At 42.9% G+C, this 20,470-nt stretch overlaps 1 protein-coding gene across 1 annotated transcript in view; it reads right to left on the bottom strand.

Annotated features, from left to right (window-relative positions):
• NIBAN1 (niban apoptosis regulator 1) overlaps nucleotides 1-20,470 on the bottom strand; it is a 182,140-nt gene that overhangs the window by 9,544 nt on the left and 152,126 nt on the right. Inside the window, exons 7-12 of the mRNA XM_055419109.2 lie at nucleotides 14,538-14,642; nucleotides 14,063-14,225; nucleotides 8,177-8,364; nucleotides 5,123-5,284; nucleotides 3,427-3,537; nucleotides 1,565-1,672 (exon numbers count right to left, since the gene is read on the bottom strand). Of these exons, the coding sequence (XP_055275084.2) occupies nucleotides 1,565-1,672; nucleotides 3,427-3,537; nucleotides 5,123-5,284; nucleotides 8,177-8,364; nucleotides 14,063-14,225; nucleotides 14,538-14,642 (837 nt within the window). The remainder of the gene's footprint in view (nucleotides 1-1,564; nucleotides 1,673-3,426; nucleotides 3,538-5,122; nucleotides 5,285-8,176; nucleotides 8,365-14,062; nucleotides 14,226-14,537; nucleotides 14,643-20,470) is intronic.

Genomic DNA, 20,470 nt, shown 5'->3' with positions numbered 1-20,470 from the left:
TCTTCTCCTCTCTGGGGAGGATGTGGCTCCAAGGCCCCCACGTTGCCGTTGAGATTGGAAAAGAAAAATACCCTATACAGAACATCTGCATGCAGACATATCCAAGGTGGACTGAGTCATCCTTTGAATGGCTAGACTTTTCCAGACATAAGATGGAAAATCACATAGGCAAGAGACAATGATATAGGTAGATTCTTTACTGCCCTGACTTGATCAAACCTTTTCTATGAAATAACTTTACCCTCAGAAATAAGTGCCAGGTATTTGGTATGCCTCTGGCTGTCTGAAGAAAAACAACATGTACAGAATATTAAAATGATGAAGGAAATTTCTGCAATAAAATAATTCATGCAATGGACTTTAATGTTCCAATGTTTGGAGACTCTCTAAGCTGCAAAAAGCCCTTTTTAAATTCTAAAAAGCTCTTTATCATTTGTGCCAAGAGGGAGCCGGCCTTGCAAAGGTCCCAGCTTGTAGATCATGAAGCAGCAGAAAAAGTAGTAGTAAATACCATTTACTGAGCGCATCCCATGTTATCAATGAGTGTGAGCTGAGTTCAAACTCTGGTGGATTCCAGCTCTGTGACTTTGGTCCCATTACTTAACCCCTCAGGTTTCCTCTTTTGTGCACTGAGGACAGAAACAGTACCTCCTCACAGGGTTGTCATGAGGATCAACACGACAATCCATACAAAGTGCTGAGCATGTGGCAAGCACTCATCAAATATTCACCGTATCATCCTGGTCTTCTGTCTTAAGAAGGATACTGCAAAGTACTATTACCTCCATTTTCTAGATGAAATCTAGGCCAAGAGAGAGGAAAAGGGACTTGCCCAAGGCCCCAGAGCTGATACGTGGAGGAGCTGGGACTTGAACCCAGGTCTTGACCTGGTCTCCTTATGACCAGGCTCACTTATGACCCTGCACTGAAGGTGTGACCTAGTCACACAGTCACAAGCACGGCTGTCACTAGCTGCCTAGTGTTCATAGAAGCTTTAGATGGTTTTAGTTTCATTGACTTCAGTAAGCAAATATTACTGAAATTACAAATATCCTTCTGAAATTATGTGACTTTTTCACACAATTTTCAAAAAGGAAAGGTCTTTTCCTGGATGGAGTGGCCAAGTTTCAGAGGCTGTGTTGGGCCTATGGTCGGTGGGTGGGGGGGTGTTACACCATAATGAGGAAGAATCCTTAGGCACTCTATTGTAACCCTTAACTTGGTTCAAACTCAGATCATTACCCTTTGAGATACTGTCTTGTCCAAGGGTTGGCAAATCCAGATAGCTGCTTGCCTTTGTAAATAAAGTTTTATTGGAACACAGACTGCACATCTGTTTATGGGTCATCTATGGCTCATTTGTGCTATCACGGCAGAACTGTGTGATTGCAACAGAAATAATATGGCCGTGAAGCCTAAAATATTTGCCACCTGACCTCTTACAGGAAAAGTGTGTTGACCCCCTCTCTGGTCATCTACTGCTTGTAAGTGCATCATGACCAAAAAAATTTACTTGAACTTCAAAGGCAACAAAAGCAGGTTCTGGAGTAACCCATCTCCTTACTGGTTTGCACACGGATGCCAGTGCCTTCTGCAGGGTGGGAAGTGTGATTTGAACCAGCGCCTCTTGAAATATCCTCTTCCGGATAGTGCTGCTGTCATAATCATATTGCTGTCGGTACAGAGATAGAAACGTATGCTAAATACAACGTTACAACCTGTTAACTTTTGCATAAACAAAAAACTCAGCAACTCACTTCATCTTCCTTCCCACCCCTACCCTCCCGTCCTAATTTCTGAGGACCCCGGTGGTGTTCCAAGGTTTCAGAGACCTTTCTGTGCAGTTCTCTCACATTCCAGGTAGAGGTTATGACTGATAATGACCCATCTCAGCCTCCCCTCTTACAGATACGAAAACTGAGGTAAGATCAAAGCAGAGCGTTATTATAAAGTTGAAGACAAAACTAGGGGATGGGTTAAAACTTCATCACCCCTGTCTTGGGTCGGTGCATGGGAGCCATGATCATCTCCTTCCTTCACTACATCCTGAAAGCGGGATTGGTAGGTTGTAATGATTTCTGCCAAAGAAGAGAGCGTCTGGCTCACAGCGACATTAGCACTGCGGTATGTTCAACAAAGAAGTTCAGTATCTAGAACAGGAAAGAGGATGTCCTATTGACACATGGAACAGCCAAGTCTAGAGACCTGGGTTTGATTTTAAAGGGGGTTCAGGGAGAGGGCACACACAAACCGGAGCATAGTCACAGGAATGTGTGCAGAATGGTCAGGCCAAACAAAGGCTGGTTAAAGAGATTCGTGCCAGAGATCACTTGGGGTAAAATCACAGCTCTATGCAAACAACCAAAGACTACCACGTGGAAGAAGGGCATGAGAAAAGAGGGTAGACCTAGAATTATCCGTGGTGAGAACTTTGACTTAGCTTTGGGAAGTACGTTCTTGTAGTTTAAAGTGTCCAGAGAAGAGGTGGACTGTCCTGAGAGGTAAAAACTGTGTTGCCATGGGAGGGGGCATTGACCTTGATACTATCTTTTCTTTCTCAATGGCAAGTTCATTATTTTGTGTGTTACCATGGCAATTATTGCTTTTAATCTCAATGATTTGGTTGCCAGAGTTTCCTACTGCCTGTGAGGTATTAAGATCAGGTCTGAAATTCAGGGACCACCTCCTAGGCTCTGTGAAACTTTGATCTTCCGTTCCAAAGCTCTGCTTAGGGAAAGTAGGTCATAAAAAAATTAGTGGACTAGATTTAGGGATAGTTTTAGCTCAAAGCTCAAGTAGCCTGTTAAACTTACGTAAGTCAAGTTCTTGTGAGGATCAAATAAAACACGATAAGTTTTTCTAAAAAGCTTAAAGATATGCCCTATATATATGCAAGCTCCTATTATTACAACTATTTTGATATACACTTATGCATGAAGCACATTTAAAACAATTTCACACAGCAGTTGTCCTTCCCTCGAAGTAGTTCCTTTGCCATGAGATTTTGATTTTTCTAAAAACTGTTAATTTAAATGGGTTTTACTGTATTGCAAACTCGGAAGAGTTTGTGTTTTATATTTTCAAATTCCATGCAATACCTATCACAATTCTTTGCTTATAGTGGACTGTCAATATCAAGTCTAATTGCTATGTAAGTAAGCAATTACATACATATCACTTCTGGTTGGTGACCAACGATGCCGAGGACCTGTGGTCCCTAACATAGCCACTAGATGGCAGAATAGGCACGACAGTGGAAGGGGAACTGCCATGAGATGACTGTCACTGGTTATCAGGGAGAAAAGACCAGGCACTATTTTTAAAAGGGGAGGCAAGTCAAAGAGAGAACTTGATATTTTCCATTTAACAAAAGAAATGAGTCACGTTCTTGCTTCATGTTTCCCGCAAGTGAGAGAACAATTTTACCTTTAAGACTCGGAGCTTAACCTTCTCAATGGCGACTGTGGTTTTGGAGGCCTCTCCTTGGAGATGTGGGGAAAGCAACTGCTCAAAAGTGAATACTGCATTCTCCATCAGCTAGAAACCAAAGCAACAGAGAAACAGAGGCCAGTCAGAAGCTGGGATCGCCATGCTCGGGTCAAAGTCAGCTTGGAGAGAAAGGAGGGCATGACCTTTGGAGATGGTCACTATCCTGGGAGTAACCCAGGGCGACAGGTCCTCATTCCACTGTGTGCTCTGTGCAATGCATAAGCCTACAACCACAGCGAGGTCAGGAGGAGGCTGGGAAACACACACCTGTACCTGTATGTATACATGTATGTACACATGTATGTATCTTTTTTTCTCATCTCTCTTTTCACCCCGCACTGGAAAACCCAAGACCATGGGATGGGGGATAGCATCATTTCCTGTGGTCATTCCCGTCCCCTGCAGCCAGGGCTTAATGAAAAGAGGTGGGAGGCTTCCCCAATTATTTTTTGGCTCCTTAGCTCTGCACCTCTCCTTTCAGATGGATGTACACCATCCCGGCACATCTCTCACTCCACTTTTCACCCTCCCACCCTACTTCTCTCCCTTTCTCTGCCAGGCTGGGAAAGGAGACAGGGTCAAGGCTCAGTGGAGCCCGTGACTGTCACACGCATGGGTTAGGAAACGGTTCAGATTTCTCATTCTCTGCGCTTATGCCTGTATCCATTTCACCATAGGCCAGTGCTGTCAAAGGAACTTCAGTTAAGCCCTTGGCCAATTTTGCTCCTCATTCATCTTTAATCCTTCACAACTCAGAGGTTAGATAATATATAAAATGTGCCACTTAATCCTGCCTATAACTTTTAAGGAAAAGAAAAAGCTCCTTTCTTCCCCAAGCCTATGATCTGAAAGCATCCGACACAATAGCTCTCCTCTCAGCACTTTCAACGCCATAGTGAATTTATCTAAGAATCTGTCTCACTACCAGCTCCCTCAAGTGGGGTCTGGCACAATGTCCAGCCCACAGGAAGCTCCCTGGGAATATTTGTGAAGTAGAATTGTGCTCTTATGGCTTCATTGATCACACCCTTCCTTCATTTAGAAAGCGTTAGAATATGGAACGAATTTGTGCTATTCATCCCTGTTCCTAAAGAAAAAGTTCTTTATGGGAAGGAAGAAGGAATCAATGAAGTAGACTCAAGAAATCCAAATTTAAAACTGTGATTGACTGACTGATTTACTTTTAACTAGATTAGGGAATTGATTCAAGTTAGTGATTCTCCATTCTGGCTGCATATTAAATGCAGTAGGAATGGGTGTGGGAGAAGTTGCCTTAATTACAAAAAAAAAATATATCAAAATCACTGGGAGTGTGGCCCAGACATCAGTATTTCTTAAAAGCGCCCCAGATGATTCCAACGTGAAGTCAACATTAATAGCACTGACTTGACAAATCAAGTAATTATCAATTAATGCTACTCTATTTCCCTGAGACATTTTTTCTCTATGATGCTCATCAACATGGAAAAAATGAAGCCAGCTGAAACAGGACAAAATACGTCGTCACTCAACATGGTGACTAAAGAAACGGGCGCCATCTCCCCTAGCTATGCCAGCACACCTGTCTCATTTGCTGCGCTGGTTTCTCTGCAGCCCTATCCTCTTCCACCACAGATGACCCCGCTGCCCCTACCTCTTGCATGGAGTTCTGCGTCCTCTGGACCACCAGATCGATGTGGGGGAACCTGAAGCGGCTCTTGAGATCCTGAAGGTGCTCCTGAAGCAGGTTGACTTTATTATAACAAGGCTCCATCTTCACGGAGTCCAGTGGAAGATTCATAAGCTGCTCTAGATGCTGAATTTTGGTGGAGGGAAAAATGACACAACTTCAGACCTAGGAACTATATTACATCACTGTTGTGTATGTGTGTGCTCAGTTGCTCAGTCATATCTGATTCCGAGCGACTCCATGGGCTGTAGCTCACCAGGCTCCTCTGTCCATGGAATTTTCCAGGCAAGAATACTGGAGTGGGTTGCCATTTCCTACTCCAGGGGATCTTCCTGACCCAGGGCTTGAACCTGCATCTCTTGTGCCTCCTGCATGCATTGGCAGGCAGATTCTTTACCACTGTACCACCTGGGAAGCCCATTACATGACTATTATGTAAATTCTAAACAATCAAACACATGTTATTAGAGTGAATCACTTCTCAGATCCCTAGATCTGTGATATCTTCATTGTCTTATTTCCCTTCTTTGATGGGTCCCTAGGACAGCTCTCTTGCTAGGATGGAGACAGGTAGAAGAACCAACCGGACAATGGACACATCCAGGGATGCAATCCATGGGACTCCAGTCTTGTCAAGCTCTTGATGGATTCCAAGTACCCACTTCCAGAGCTCAAGAGTTCAGGAAGTCTCTTTGGCATGTGGAACTGCTGCTGGGCTCACAAGCCTCCAGAGCCTTGTTTCATGAGAGACATTCCTCTCAGAAAATCCCAGGGAAGTCAAGATGCCCCCTAGACTCCTGGACTCTGAGAGTAAAGCCAGAGTCCTTGGAGTTCTGTGAGGCTCTGTCTGTGCCCAAGGGCTTCCCTCTGCTAGTAGATGGGGGGTGGGGGGATGGGAAGGGAGTGAGATAGGAAGAAGCATGGCCTAGAAGAGGTATCCAGTTTTAAAAACTGGGGTTCCCCATCCTCTAGGCTATACAAGTGATAGCTTGATCAATGAGGCCATGCAATTTCCAGCAAGAGGACAGCAACAGACCTCATCTGCTAAAGACTTTAAGTATTACCAACACAGAATTACACTACGAGTGGTTTCACCAACAGAGTGCATCCTATTTTCCAAGCCCATTTAAAAGTGATTTTAAAAACTGAATTTTGGAGTTCTAGAATAAATAAGAGGGTGGGTGCAGAAAGAGAAAACGGAATGAAGTGTGCTGAAAACACAGGTCTAGGGAAAACCAGGGAGTAACAGGGTAACTGTGAACAGACAGGATGTACTTGCTGTCTGAGTTTCAGGTCACAGAAAAGAGATAAATCTAGATTTCTAGATTTCTCTAAAGAAAAATTTAACAAGGGCCCACTATCATGCTGCTTGTAAGAGGAAAATATTACTCCCTTAAGAAATGAGTTCTAGAGAACTCCACTGAAGTAGAATTAATGACCAAAACCATGCTGTCACACTTGCCCCTTGTCACATAATTTGCAATGTGTCTATTTTTTAAAATAGCAATTAAACAGACAGGAGAGGAAAAATCAGTTACCACTTTGCTCCTGTAAGACTGGCAAAAAGTTGAACAAGTGATTCCCTAAGGCTGATGAAAAGAAAGTCCTTTATCATGTACAATTGGTGGAAATGTAAAATCTAAATCCTTTTTGGGGGATGTCAATGGAAACTTCAGTTAACATGAGAAAAATTCCCACCTTTCAATCTAGCAATCCTGTCCTAGCAATCAGATCCCATACAAATAAAAGCTTCAAAGTAAATGAATATACGTTATACAAGATTATTTATTGCAGCTTTGTTCCTGGTGCTAGCAACATTTGGATGGTTGAATAAATCTTGGTGTATTGGTACATGAAGTATTATGCAGCTGTTACAAAAAATGAACTAGAACTAGAACATTAACTCAAAAACAGTTTCATGAGGTATTTTTGAATAAGAAAACAGAAAAGCAAAGCAATATATACATAATATAATCCCATTTTTCTAAGAGCAAACAACCTAAAAAAACATATCCCTCAAAACATGTGCTTTATATGGTATGTGAGCACAGAGAAAAGGACAGAATAGCATATGCTAAGTTGTTCACACTAATTGCTTGAGTGGGAAGAGGGGATGTGGGGGAAGGACGGAAAGTTAAGTTTTAGAAAGGCTACCATGAGAAACCTCAAAATACTAACAAATGATCTTGTTTATATACAATTTTGTGTATGTATGCATAAAAAAATAAAGGTTTTTTTTGTTGTTGTTGTTTTATCCACTGGCTTGACTTGTAGGGATGTTCATCATGCTACAGCAAGTATAAAATAAAGCTGCCCAGGTATGTCTGTCACTTTAGGATACAGCGAGTCCTCTGGAGGTCTTGTTGAACCAGACTGCTGCTGGGCCCTACCCCAGGGTTTCTGATCTGATAGCTCTCATCAGTGCGGCCTGAGAATTTGCATTTTTAGCAGTCATATAATGAGGATGATGATAGTAGTCCCAGGAACATACTTTGAGAAACACTGGTTTTGTCATGCTTTTGGAAGCAAATCAATCAAAACACAAAACATATATAAATGAAGATATATGCATATATATTTGTACAGGCAAGGACAAAGCATGTGAAAGCACATACTAAGCTATTTATATCGGTTAATTCAAGGAGTTAGAAGTGGAGATACTTTAGGAGTTGGGGGTGGGCTAGAATTAGGTGGGTATGAGCGATGGTGATTAATTTTGCCTTTATGTAAGTATCTTTGTATACTGTTTAAGTTATACAAGCATGTTATAATTTTCGTAACATGAAAACCATTAATAAAGGAAATCAAGTAGATGGATGGATGAATGGATGAATTAATAATGTGGATGAATGGACGACAGGAAGACGAGATGAACAGATGGAAAGGCAGATGAATGGAAGGCAGGGAAGAAGAAAAGACAGGAGAGAGAGAAGGAGGGAAGAAAGAAGGAACGAACGCAGACAAAGACGCACAAAAAGACAGACCACTCACACTCCACTCCTTCGCCTCATACCCTACCTCCTTTAGCTGGGCACTGTCTTTGGTGGTTTGAAAGCTCTGGCTAAGTTCATCCACTTCTTTTTCAAAGAGTGAGCGCAGTTCACTGAATCCCGAGCTTACGGGTCCCATCAGCTCCTCCAGAATGGACCCCAGGAACGGCTGCACACTCTCTGCACAGCTTCTCTCCGCTGGCTGAGCCACCATCGCTGAGGTAGGAAACAGCCAGGAAACTGTGAGTGATGGCAAAACTGGATTCAGAGTTACTGGAGCCAGGCCAGGCTGGACGTGCCCCACGGAGACATTGAACCGTCAACGCAAGCTCCAACAGGCACACAGATGAACCCAGTGTGCCCCGTGCCAGCACGCACCAGAATGGAAAACCATCACAGAGAATCTCTCCTTGAGAACTCAAACAACGAGAAACCCCTCCCCAAGATTACCTCTGCCCTGGGATGAAACACATTCTTCCGCTTGGTCCTGATGAATAGACAATGCTTAATACAAAAAACGGAGAGGGCAATGGCAAGCCACTCCAGTACTCTTGCCTAGAAAATCCCATGGACGGAGGAGCCTGGTAGGCTGCAGTCCGTGGGGTCGCTAAGGGTCAGACACGACTGAGCGACTTCACTTTCACTTTTCACTTTCACACATTGGAGAAGGAAATGGCAACCCACTCCAGTGTTCTTGCCTGGAGAATCCCAGGGATGGGGGAGCCTGGTGGGCTTCTGTCTATGGGGTCTAGTCGGATACGACTGAAGTGACTTAGCAGCAGTAGCAGCAATACAAAAAAATGAAAATGCTAATGACTCATCTATTTCCTATCAATCATCACCATTATGAATTCATAGTCTGTCTTCTAAAAACACATTTATTAGGTTTTTAATTCATTTTTCTAAGAGTTAGTCAGTTGATCTAATTCAATTTTCCACCCCTCTCCTCAAGGGCCTTTTAAAAAATTCAGTATGGTTTCTTTTTAGGCAAAATGGAAACAAATTCCAATCAGTTTGCCACACCGCCTCCCATCCCCACACGCTATTTTTTCCTAATAATCAAGGATGACAAACTTAGTGACAAAAATATAAAGAGTACAGAAAATCATAAAAAGGGACTAAAAGGTTCAGGAGGGAGGGGACACATGTATGCCTATGGCTGATTCATGGTGATGTATGGCAAAAGCCATTACAATATTGTAAAGTAATTATCTGCCAATTAAAATACATTTAGAAAAGGATTTAAACAATGTAATTATACCCTTACTTCCCAGAAGAAACACTGCTCTTTGATTTAGACGAGAACCATAGTAAAGATCCTGATCCAGTACGTCCGGACAGGCCATAGAAATCTGGTTTTTTGTTTTTTTTTTAAGTGTTGAAGCGATTCTCATGATTAGCCAGGTTGGGAAGCACTGCGGCAGTAAAGGATACCTGAACTGGAAAAGGCCTGAGCTCGCCCTGTGGAAGAAAGGCTAGTTTTGTGGAGCTTGGTAAGCTACCGAGCCTTGTCACAGGACCACAGAACTGAGAAGGGAAGTACAGATGCATCTTGATGTCCAGGTCCTCATCCTACAGATGGGGAAGGGGGCGGGAGATGATTCGACCAAGGTCACACCCTAACTTTCAGAACCAGATTTACAATTCAAGTAGACTTCTCACTTTTTATTGGCAAATAACTTGCTTATGGTGAGAAGAATGACCACATTCTCACTTTAATTTGCGGAAATCTTTCACAGGGTTACAAAGGATCAGACTGCCTCTTACTCTGAAAATCTGACATGACCAATACTATTGATATTATGTACTTATAAATATTTGAGATAGAAAATATTAACCAGGTCATAGAATTACTAGGGGGGAAAAACCCTTTCTAGTGTATAATTCAATGAAACAATCTATGACTCCTAAAAATAACTAACTTACTTGATACCAAAATGCAATATTGTTTGCCAGGAGGATAAATGAATTATTTATAAATTAACTCTGGGAGAAGAACTATGTGAAAAGTGTCTAACTGAAATTTCAGAGCAATCATGTTCATGGCTAATATATAGTAAAGATTTAGTAGTTGGCTGGTATGCCCTGCTGGGTGGGGGCAGAGATGGGCACAGGGAGGGGTCGTGGGTGGCCATGCTCCTCTCTGCCAGACCTCCCCTTGCCTATGTACCACTGTGGGCTCCAGCCCCCCTCTCTGTGCCTTTATTCAGCGTTCCTTCCACCTCTGCCTTCCGTCCTCCACTTGTTTGTAAACATCCTACTCACCTCTTCAAGGCCAAGTTCAAATTTCACCCACTCGGAACAGTCTAATGCCCTGAACCACCACCCAGCTTCCTGAACTATGCTCTACTGGTGTTTCCCTAATGATCAAATAAATTTTACATCCCACACAAGTATGCTCTGCTATTTTTCAGGGATGAAGAGATGAATCATGTGTTGTAACACATTAATTCATGAGCCGTACATTAATTCAGTTGAGCAGAGTGATGAAGAGAGAAAACCCTGGAGCTGCGGGGTGGGGTTGGTCTGACTGTTTCACACTCTACCTTTGGAATCGCAGGCAAATTACTTCATCTCTACTTCAGTTTTCTTCTCTGTAAAATGGGGCTCATAACAGTAATCACTCTGAAGGTTATGGTGTGGATTAAATGAGTTCGCTGTGTTCAAAATGCTCAGAACTGTGTGTGATCCTCTGGAAGTACTCAGAAACTATCAGCTTTTACTGTATCTGTTAGTAATATCGTCCTTTCCAATCAACTGACATTAAAACATTCCTCTCATTGTGAGGGGCCCACATGACTTTTTTTGAAGCTGAAATGGTTCCTGCCTGGGAATCATTGTGCCCTCTGTTCTTGCCCCTTTTGTGGCATTTATCATATTTTCCTTTCTGTTTTGGTGTCTGTGACCTGACTTTTATCCTCTTCAACTTCTCTTCTTCCTAGGCGCCTCATAGCCCTTGTATTCAGCAGGGGCAGGATAAATGCTTATTAAATGATTCGGTATTTGTGCAGCAGAACTTAAGCCAAGAATCACACGGGAGGAAATGGAGAGAAAGCTACTTTAATCCTCCCGAAGTTTTTGTGAAATCCAAAGTCCTTTATCAATGCCGCCCGATGTGCACTTCCTTGTTTTAAAGGGGAAGAACAAGAGGCCTGGTGAAAATGTGTTTCTGATATTCCATTTTTAAAAGACCTGATCATGACTTCCTTTCAAGGCTTCCTTTAGGAAACCAAAACCAGTCCAGGGCAGAATATTTTTCCATCTTATGTGAAGGGATTTAGGCAAAAGAGAAAGAGAGACTCATTTAATTAGGCCAAGAGAATGGCTGCCATTAGGCTCAGCTCAGCTCCAGTCAACAGGAATGTATTTGGCCGTGGCAGTTCAGTGTTGGCCATTTTAAGTTGTATAAAGCATTTCAACATACAGTCAACTCCAGATCAGTCATGCTAATAAAGGAATAAGAGACCTGGGTAATAGGAACCAGAAAACAGTCTGAAGTTAATTTATATCTGGCTGGAGAAGGCATCGCACGAACAGATAAACAATAGATTCAGACGCACACACCTTGGCTCTAGTTATGCCTCCTGCAACCTCCTCTCAGGAGGACTTGTTAGAAGAGCCCAGCGTGAGCTAGGCTGCAGTATGAACAGAGACAGAAGTGTAGAGGCTAATCCTCCAAGCAGAAAATCCCATTAGGTTCCACGTCTCTTGAACACAGGAACTAGATCTTCCCTGTTCGCTGCTAAAGCTGCATTGCCTTGATCAGAAAGCACTTAGTGAATGTCTTTTGAATGAATGACTGAGTTAATAATTTGAAAACTGACTACCTAAGAAAACTGCTGATAAACAATCACAGATAAGCCAGCATGCTTCCCTCTGAAATGATGTTCAGTATGGTGTGCTTTGGGGTATGCAGGAGGCAGAACCATAGCATTTTATTCTGTAAAATTTCTTAGAGGCCATCTAAAGCCTCCTGTGAGGAAAGAGGCAAGCTTTTCTCTGTCAAGGGCCAGGTCAGGAACATTTTCAGCTTTGCTGCCCGTAAGATCTCAGTTCTAACAACTCAGCTATGCTCCTGCAGTGCCAAAGCAGCCACAGACAATACAAAAAGGAGTGGGCACAGCCATCTTCCAGTAAAATGTAATTTATAAAAATAGTGGCAGGCTGGATTTGACCCGAGAGCCTCAGTATGCAGACCCTGATCTCATGGGCCCTTGTGATTTCAAGAGGAGGGCACTGAGGCACAGAGAAGTTGAGTGACCTCCCTGAACCCACATACCCAGCTAACATTAGAGCTGGGGCCACAGATGGTCCCCGATTTAGGATGGTTCCACTTTCAAACTTTCAAGTTTACAATGAGGTGAAGAAAGCATTACCCGCTCAGCAGAAGTGTTAGTTGCTCAGTTGTATCTGACTCTTTGTGACCCCATGGACTGTAGCCCACCAGGCTCCTCTATCTATGGAATTTCCCAGGCAAGAATACTGGAGTGGGTTGCCATTTCCTTCTCTAGGGGATCTTCCTCAACTAGGGATCAAACCTGGGTCTCTTGCATTGCAGGCAGATTCTTTACTGTCTGGGCCACCAGGGAAACTACTTCAAATTTTGAAATCTGATCTTTTCTGGAGCAGGTGAGATGCAGTATGATGCTCTTTTAGGGATGCTGGGCAGAGTTAACAGCTGCAGCTCCCACCAGGCACAGGATCACAGGCATAAACAACCAATCTACTGACAGCCATTCTGTACCCAGACAAATCTTTTTGTTTTTCCCCTTCAATACACTACTCAATAAATTACACAAGCTATTCAACACTTTATAATAAAACAGACCTTGTGTTAGGTGATTTTTCCCAACTGTATGCTGATATAAGTGTTCTGAGCATGTTTAAGATAACCAGGCTAAGCTATGATATTGAGTAGGTCAAGTGTATTAAATACATGCATTTCAATAATGATGAGTTTCTTGGCTCGTAACCCCATGATTAGTGGAGGAAGATCTAGAAGATCTAGATTTATTGACTCTAACCCAAAAGCTTTTTTTCTTATTAAAGGAAAATCCATTATTCACTGATTTGTATATTCACTGTGAGTCTGCATATACTAGACACGGTGCTAAGCACAGGGAATACCTGAGTGAACTGGGGCGGCATGGCCCTACTCTTTAAGAGCTTACAGCAGGTGGAGGGCAGGGCAGAGCCTTTACAATTTGGTGTAAGAGGTACCGGATCAGGACATACAGGAACCACTACAGGCAAGAGGCACCGTTTCCTCCAGCCTGTGTCACTGAAGTTTCCATGGGGAGGTCCAGACCCTTAACAGCACCACTAGCATGCTCCTATTACAAGTATTCCCACTTTCTCCCAAAGTCCCTCAGTTTAATTCTCGTCTGAAACTATGAATTCTCACCATGTACATGCTAAGTCACTTCAGTCGTGTCCGACTCTGTGCGACCCTATGGACTGTAGCCCACCAGGCTCCTCTGTCCATGGGCTTCTCAAGGCAAGAATGCTAGAGTGGGTTGCTGTGCCCTCCTCCAGGGGATCTTCCTGACCCAGGGATCAAACCCACATCTCTTACGTCTCCTGCATTGGCAGAAGGGTTCTTTACCACTAGCGCCACCTGGGAAGTCTCACCCTGTGGAAGAGCTTCAAATGCACAGCTTATCTAGCTCATCCGTTCCATTCCGTTCAATCACTCAGTCGTGTCCGACTCTTTGCGACCCCGTGGACTGTAGCCTACCAGGCTTCTCCATCCATGGGATTCTCCAGGCAAGAATACTGGAGTGGGTTACCATTTCCTTCTCCAGGGGATCTTCCCGACCCAGGGATTGAACCCGGGGCTCCCGCATTGGAGGCAAACGCTTTAACCTCTGAGCCACCAGGGAAGCCCATAGGAGCAGGCATTATCTCCACTGACCTTTGATCTTTCCAATTAAGAAGTTCTTTGAGTTCACAATCTGATCCATGTCTGAACGCATGGTTCCTTCCAGGCCCTTCGTCAGAGCCCTGCACTCCTCCTTCAAGGCACTTAATCCTTCTGAAACTCGATGCTGAACCAGGTGGTAGGCCTCTTCGAGGAGCTGCAACAGAGAACAACACACAAATTGGCGCTCTGTCATGTGTCAGAGCCTGACGGAGTCAAGCACAGGAGAGCGGGTTAATCACAGATGATCGCAACATAAACAAAACTGTGTGCACATTCTAATTTTTCTTTCAAAGTTTGAGTTTGTTTGGATTAGTCCTGATGTATATGAGAATGAGCAGACTGGGCAGTTCTCCACCCATGGAAGGAATTACATATTTAAAAAAAAGAAAAACAAGACCTTAAAAAGAGAAGGGAAGGGAATGTTCATTTTGAGCAGCAGAGCTGGCAGAGCAGAATCATCGCTCACCCCAAACCAGGCCCTCTTCCTGTCGTTCTTTTTCCCCTTCATTTTAGGCAGGATGTCTGTCTGAAGGGTTGGCATGAGCTCCTCCATCACCAGGGTACTCAGGATCTGTCGAGAGGAAGACAGCCACTATATCTGTGTCTCTATTTCTGCTTGCCAAGGTGGAAGTGAGAGGTGGGATGAATTGGGAGATTGGGACTGACATATATATACCACTACATATAAAATACAAAACTAATGAGAACCTACTGTAGAGAATGGGGAACTCTACTCAATACTCTGTGGTGACTTATAAACCTATGTGGGGAGGAAATCTAAAAAAGAGGAGATATATGTATAGATCTAGCTGATTCACTTTGCTGCACGGCAGAAAATAACACAATGTTGTAAAGCAGCTATACTCGAATTGAAAAAAAATGCTGAAGTGAAAAAACAAAAAAAAAGAGGAAGAAGAAAGCCTCAGAGCTGGTTTAGCTGGTAACACCTAAATCCGCGCCTCAGGCCAACTGAAGGTGTCATAACTGGCCACCCCTGTCCTGAAGATTCATTGGAAGGACTGATGCTGAAGCTCCAATATTTTGGCCACCTGATACATAAAAACGAACTCATTGGAGAAGACCCTGATGCTGGGAAAGATTGAAGGCAGGAGGAGAAAGGGATGACAGAGGATGAGATGGTTGGATGGTATCACTGACTCAATGGACATGAGTTCAAGCAAACTCCGGGAGTTGGTGATGGATAGAGAAGCCTGATGTGCTGCCATCCCTGGGGTCTCAAAGAGTCAGACTTGACTGAGTGACTGAATTGACTGACTGTCCTGGCTACATAAGATTGTCCTGCACTCCATGAAATCTGTTAGGTTAATAGTTTAACTCTGGGTCTGAGACATCAGAAATCTCTAGGAAGAGTCATAGAGGGTAAATGTTCTAAATATCTGCAGGGAACAGTCACGCCTGCTGATATTTTCCTACTGGAAAGGGAAAATTCTTCAACTTGAACTTCTACTATTTGAAATAGCACAATCTAATGCATTTAGGATAAGAGGGGAAACGTCAGTTATGGATAAGGGTATCCTTAGCAAAATTGTGAAGGGAGTAAGGCTTGGTTTTGGCAGCTCGAATCCTTGTCTGTATCCCCTGAGACCACTGTTTCCTCTTGAACTTTCCTGGGATCTAAGTGTCTTCATGCTCTTTGTCCCTACTGCACCCTGAATCCCATCTCCATCTTCTTTAAAGTTTAGAAAAAGAAGGGAGTAACAAATGCTTTGGAACAACTGGACATTGGTGGGATGAGACTATGGGGAGGGGATGTCTACAGTTTTCAGAGTATTTTTTTTTAAATTGTTTCCAAGTCTTTCCTAAAATTTTGCTTGGCTCAATGGAAGTATTTCTTTTGAATGTGAGCAGTGATTTACCTGTCTGCACATAAGGTCCCACGTAACACTGGCCTTTCTTCTTTATATTCCCCCACTGGAATTGGAACCATTTTGTTGTTTAGATTTAGATCTGCCGTGAGTTTTGGGGCTCACAGCTCAGCTTTCAATAGCAGGCTGCAGCCCAAGATTAGAACAAGAGTAACTTGGGGAAAGGAGGCAAGCAGAATCATAGTAGAGAATCATTTGACATTTGCTCTGTGAATTGAAAAAAAAATATTTGTCCAAAATAATTGACCTGCTCATAAACACTCAAATTAAGATTTGGGAAAGACTTTCTTTAAGGTCACCGGTCAGTCTCATGCTAGTGGAAATACTCATGAGCTCACTAGAGTTTGCCTTTCAAAATGGCTCTGTTTACAGGGGCTGTAACAGTCTAGATGAACTGAACAGGAACACTCCCAGGGTGGAGGTGGGTGAGTCGCTCAGTCCGCCTAGGTCTGTGAGATCCTAGGAGAGAAGGCTGGGAGTCAGTGCCACCAGGGAAGTTCCATCATCTGTGATGTGGAACTTCAGGTGTGACTACAATTGTAACAGGGGTAGGATTTCCACTAGTCCTAGTAATTCACTGCCGGGGATGTTTTGACTATTCTTAATCATTATCTGGGGAGCAGTCAAGAGGCCAGTTCAGTTGCTCAGTTGTGTCTGACTCTTTGCAACCCATGGGCTACAGCATGCCAGGCTTCCCTGTCCATCACCCCGGAGTTTGCTCAAACTTGTGTCCATCGAGTCAGTGATGCCATTTTTGAGGATTTTTGAGGCGTTAAAGAGAAACCTGACATGTGTAAATCCCGTAGAAATCAGCAAGTGCCCAAACTGGGTTCAAGTACATAATTAATAATTCATAAACCTGATCTTACCCAATGGAGTAAATTCTTGTTGGAACACACCTGCCCAAGAGTGACGAAAGCATTGGCACTGGGACCGTGAGCTAAGAGCCTAAGGAGACTAAAGCCAGAACTTAAAGTCAATGGGAAATATTGTCTTAGTTAAAAAGTATTAAATTCAAAAATCATAATAATTATCCACATCCATCCTTTTGCAGAGATTGGCTCGAATCTGAGCATGAGTGTGAAGAAGATTTGAAAGACGAAAATGTTACACAGTCCAAAGAAAAAAAGTGCTCCATTTGGGTGGGCTTGTAGTTTGCTTTTAGTCTTTCCCATACAATGTTCCAAGAAATTTGGTTCTATTTTATAACTTAAGGGATTGGAAAGGAAATATGTCTGGAAAAAAAAGAAGGGGGATGAGAGTGGGTTGATGGAGAAGCGGGGCGGGAGTGTGAGATTAGGGAACAGCCCTTGGGCAGGCAACAGCCAACTCTGCCTCCTCCCAACAGTTTATCTTGTTTCTGTATCTGTCAGCCCCAGCCCCCTCTGACTGTGAACTGCTCCTCACCAGCCCAGGACCTGCTCTGGGACTCCCTACCTTGGTCAGCCCTCCATGAGCAGGGTCCAGAGCCCTGGGGCTAGCAGGGAGAAAGCAGTTAATTTAATAAAAACAAATCATATTAATGAAGGGCTTCCCGAACCTTCTTCCTTCAGAATAGAACCCACTGAGTTTGACCATAAGGAACCTAAAACTATTTCCTGTGCTTTAAAAAAAAGGGGCGTGTGTGTACATTTAACTGCTGGGATTTAACTGGGAGATTTAAAAATTCCATCACACATATAAGAAACCAAACACATCATTAGGTTGATGAAAACCAACAATTCCAGGCTCACTCCCTGAGCTGTTGCTGTTCAGTTGCTCAGTCGTGTCTGACTTTTTATGACCCCATGGACTGCAGCACGCCAGGCTTCCCTGTTCTGCACTATCTCGTCCTCTGTCTCCCTCTTCTCTTCATCTCCTCAATCCTTCCCAGCATCAGGGTCTTTTCTAAGGAGTCCATTCTTCGCATCAGGTGGCCAAAGTGTTGGCGCTTCAGCTTCATCTTGGGAAGGCCACACTGCATTTACCTTCCATATGCTGCAGCTATGGGGAAGGTGTGAGGCCCAGCAGTACCGCCCTCTTTACTGAGGCTCACTCCATGGTCTGACCAGGCTGTTGGCCTCGTGCCTTTCGTGTTACTGAGCAGCCAAGTGTGAAATAATCCATTTAAAGCGGGTCACATTCAAGGTCACCAGAAAAAGACGACTTGAACATATGGACAAGGGAAAAATGTGGATAGCTTTCTGGTCTTGAAACCACCCTGATGTGTGGGAATTTTGAGCTGTTCTCTTAACCCATCTGGTTAATTTAAAAGCAAATAAAAAATAAATCACATAACTTGTATTTACATTTTCCAAAAAGCTTTCCCTCATGACTTCATTTGATACATTTTTAATTGACAAGTAGAAAATATACTGATGCTTTTACTGGGGTACAAATATTTTCACCTTAATAGTCTGTCAGGCAAATTATTCTAAGATATTTGCTTTGCCTGGACACTTGCCTAAAATAACCATCAGCACGAGGGCATGCCATACTTGCTGTATGAGTCATTACTATGAAGATAATAATGTAGCATTGCTGAAAATCTTCTGAATACAGTCTCCTAGGGTAGAAGGGGTTAGGACAATGTTATAATTAAGTTCTTAGCAGACATGAAAACAACGCAAATAAATTCAGTGCTTTAAACAAAAGATGTCATATTCTCAAACTCAGTCATGCTATGGCCTTTTCTTTAACTACTTGGCAGCTTCTCTGGGACCTTGATCTGTTTTTTCTGTGAGTCTTAGGATAGACGTTGCTTCAGTTCCATGTGTAACAGTTAGGATGAAGTTTACCCTCACCAGGCCTCACGCAGGAAAAGTCTTGAAAGTTATTTCCTTTCAGCAGCTTCTTCAAGGTTCACCTGCCATGGCTCAAAATGCATTTCTGTCACAGACTGGTTTTGTGACTTGGGCTAACTTCTCCGAACATTCTTTCTCCCACCTGGAAGGTACTGGATGAATAATCCTGAAATGCCCTTCCAGTGCTCACATTTTACGAGGCTGTGACTTTATGAAAGAAACTCAGATTTCTGGAGGATTAAAAGCGTTGACTGATTTCTTCTGTTTCTTTTTCCCCTTTAAGGTATTTTTTAATTTTATTTTTAATTGGAAGATAATTACTTTTCAATACTGTGTTGGTTACTGCCATACATCAACATGAATCAGCCATAAGTGTACATATGTCCCCTCCCTCTCAAGACTGCCTCCCACCTCCTACCCCTTCCCACCCACTAGGTTGTCACAGAGCCCCATTTGGAGTTCCCTGAATCATACAGCAAATTCCCACTGTCTCTCTATTTTACATATGTTAGTGTATATGTTTCAAGGCTACTCTCTCAAATCATCCACCCTATTCTTTCCCCACTGTGTCGAAAAGTCTGTTCTTTATGTCTGTGTCTCCTTTGCTGATCTGAAAATAGGATCATAGTATTTCTAGATGAAATATGGTACCATATTTCTAGATTCCATATACATGTGTTAATATAATTATTTCTTTCTTTCTGACTTACTTCACTCTGTATATTAGGCTCTAGGTTCATCCACCTCATGAGAATCGACTCAAATATTTTTTTTTATTCTGCAAAATTAACACCTTCCTATGACTGCTGCTAATGCTTTATGATGTCCATATATGTGCAGACCACACATGGTCCCATATACACCTCTAAGACTGCCTTGTTCTCTGGATGCTTCTAGGTATGTCTCGCCTCACCAGAATGGCAAGGCATGAGTCATTTCATTCTCTCACACCTTAAAGCAATTCACACATATCAGCCCAAAGCAAAGAGCAGAAAGTCAATCCTCCCCCCTCCCCAAAAAACCCAAACTCAATATTCAACTCTCAGAAAAGAATTTTTAGGTATCTGCTTTCCATGGGATAGTGAAGGAATGTGAGCTGATATAAGATTTCAAATGAAAGAAAAAAAATTAAACAAGTACCTTAGCTTAACTCAAGGAGCTAAATAACTGTTTAACTTGAAACTAGAAACGGATGTGCTTCCTCCAAATATGAGAAATCAGTTATTGACTAAAGTTCTTGAGTAAGTCTCAGGATGGGAAATAAATGAGTTTAGAATCTACCAAAGAAAAAGAAGGGGAAGGAGGAGGAGGGAAGAAAGAGGAGAAGGAGACAGAAGAGGAGGAGATTCTGTGTCATATGTTAAAACAATAAAGAACAGCCCATTACCATGAGAAAATGTTTCTAGCTTTAGATATTTAATGATCATATAAAAGCAAGATACCATCTGGCATCTTCCAAATACTGTTCCCTAATAACAAATTTCACTGGCCCCCAAAAGAGGCATTCGGGCTATGAGGGGAAGTTAAAGAAGAGCATTCTTGGACCCTCTGCGCTTCTAATTAAATAATGTCCACACCCAGCCTCTTCCTGGCTGAATCAGCCTGTGATTGGTGTCCTCATGGGGGATGGGGTCACATCATGAAACATAGTTTCCTTGGAGATCTATAACAATGTACCTGGTACCAAACCAACCCAGACACTTAGCCTCTGATTGACATTTAAACAAGGT

This window comes from Moschus berezovskii, chromosome 17, assembly GCF_049115385.1.
Source record: "Moschus berezovskii isolate FMDL1 chromosome 17, NW_MosBer_1.0, whole genome shotgun sequence".
NCBI lineage: Eukaryota > Metazoa > Chordata > Mammalia > Artiodactyla > Moschidae > Moschus > Moschus berezovskii.
This window is presented reverse-complemented; position numbering and strand designations above follow the sequence as displayed.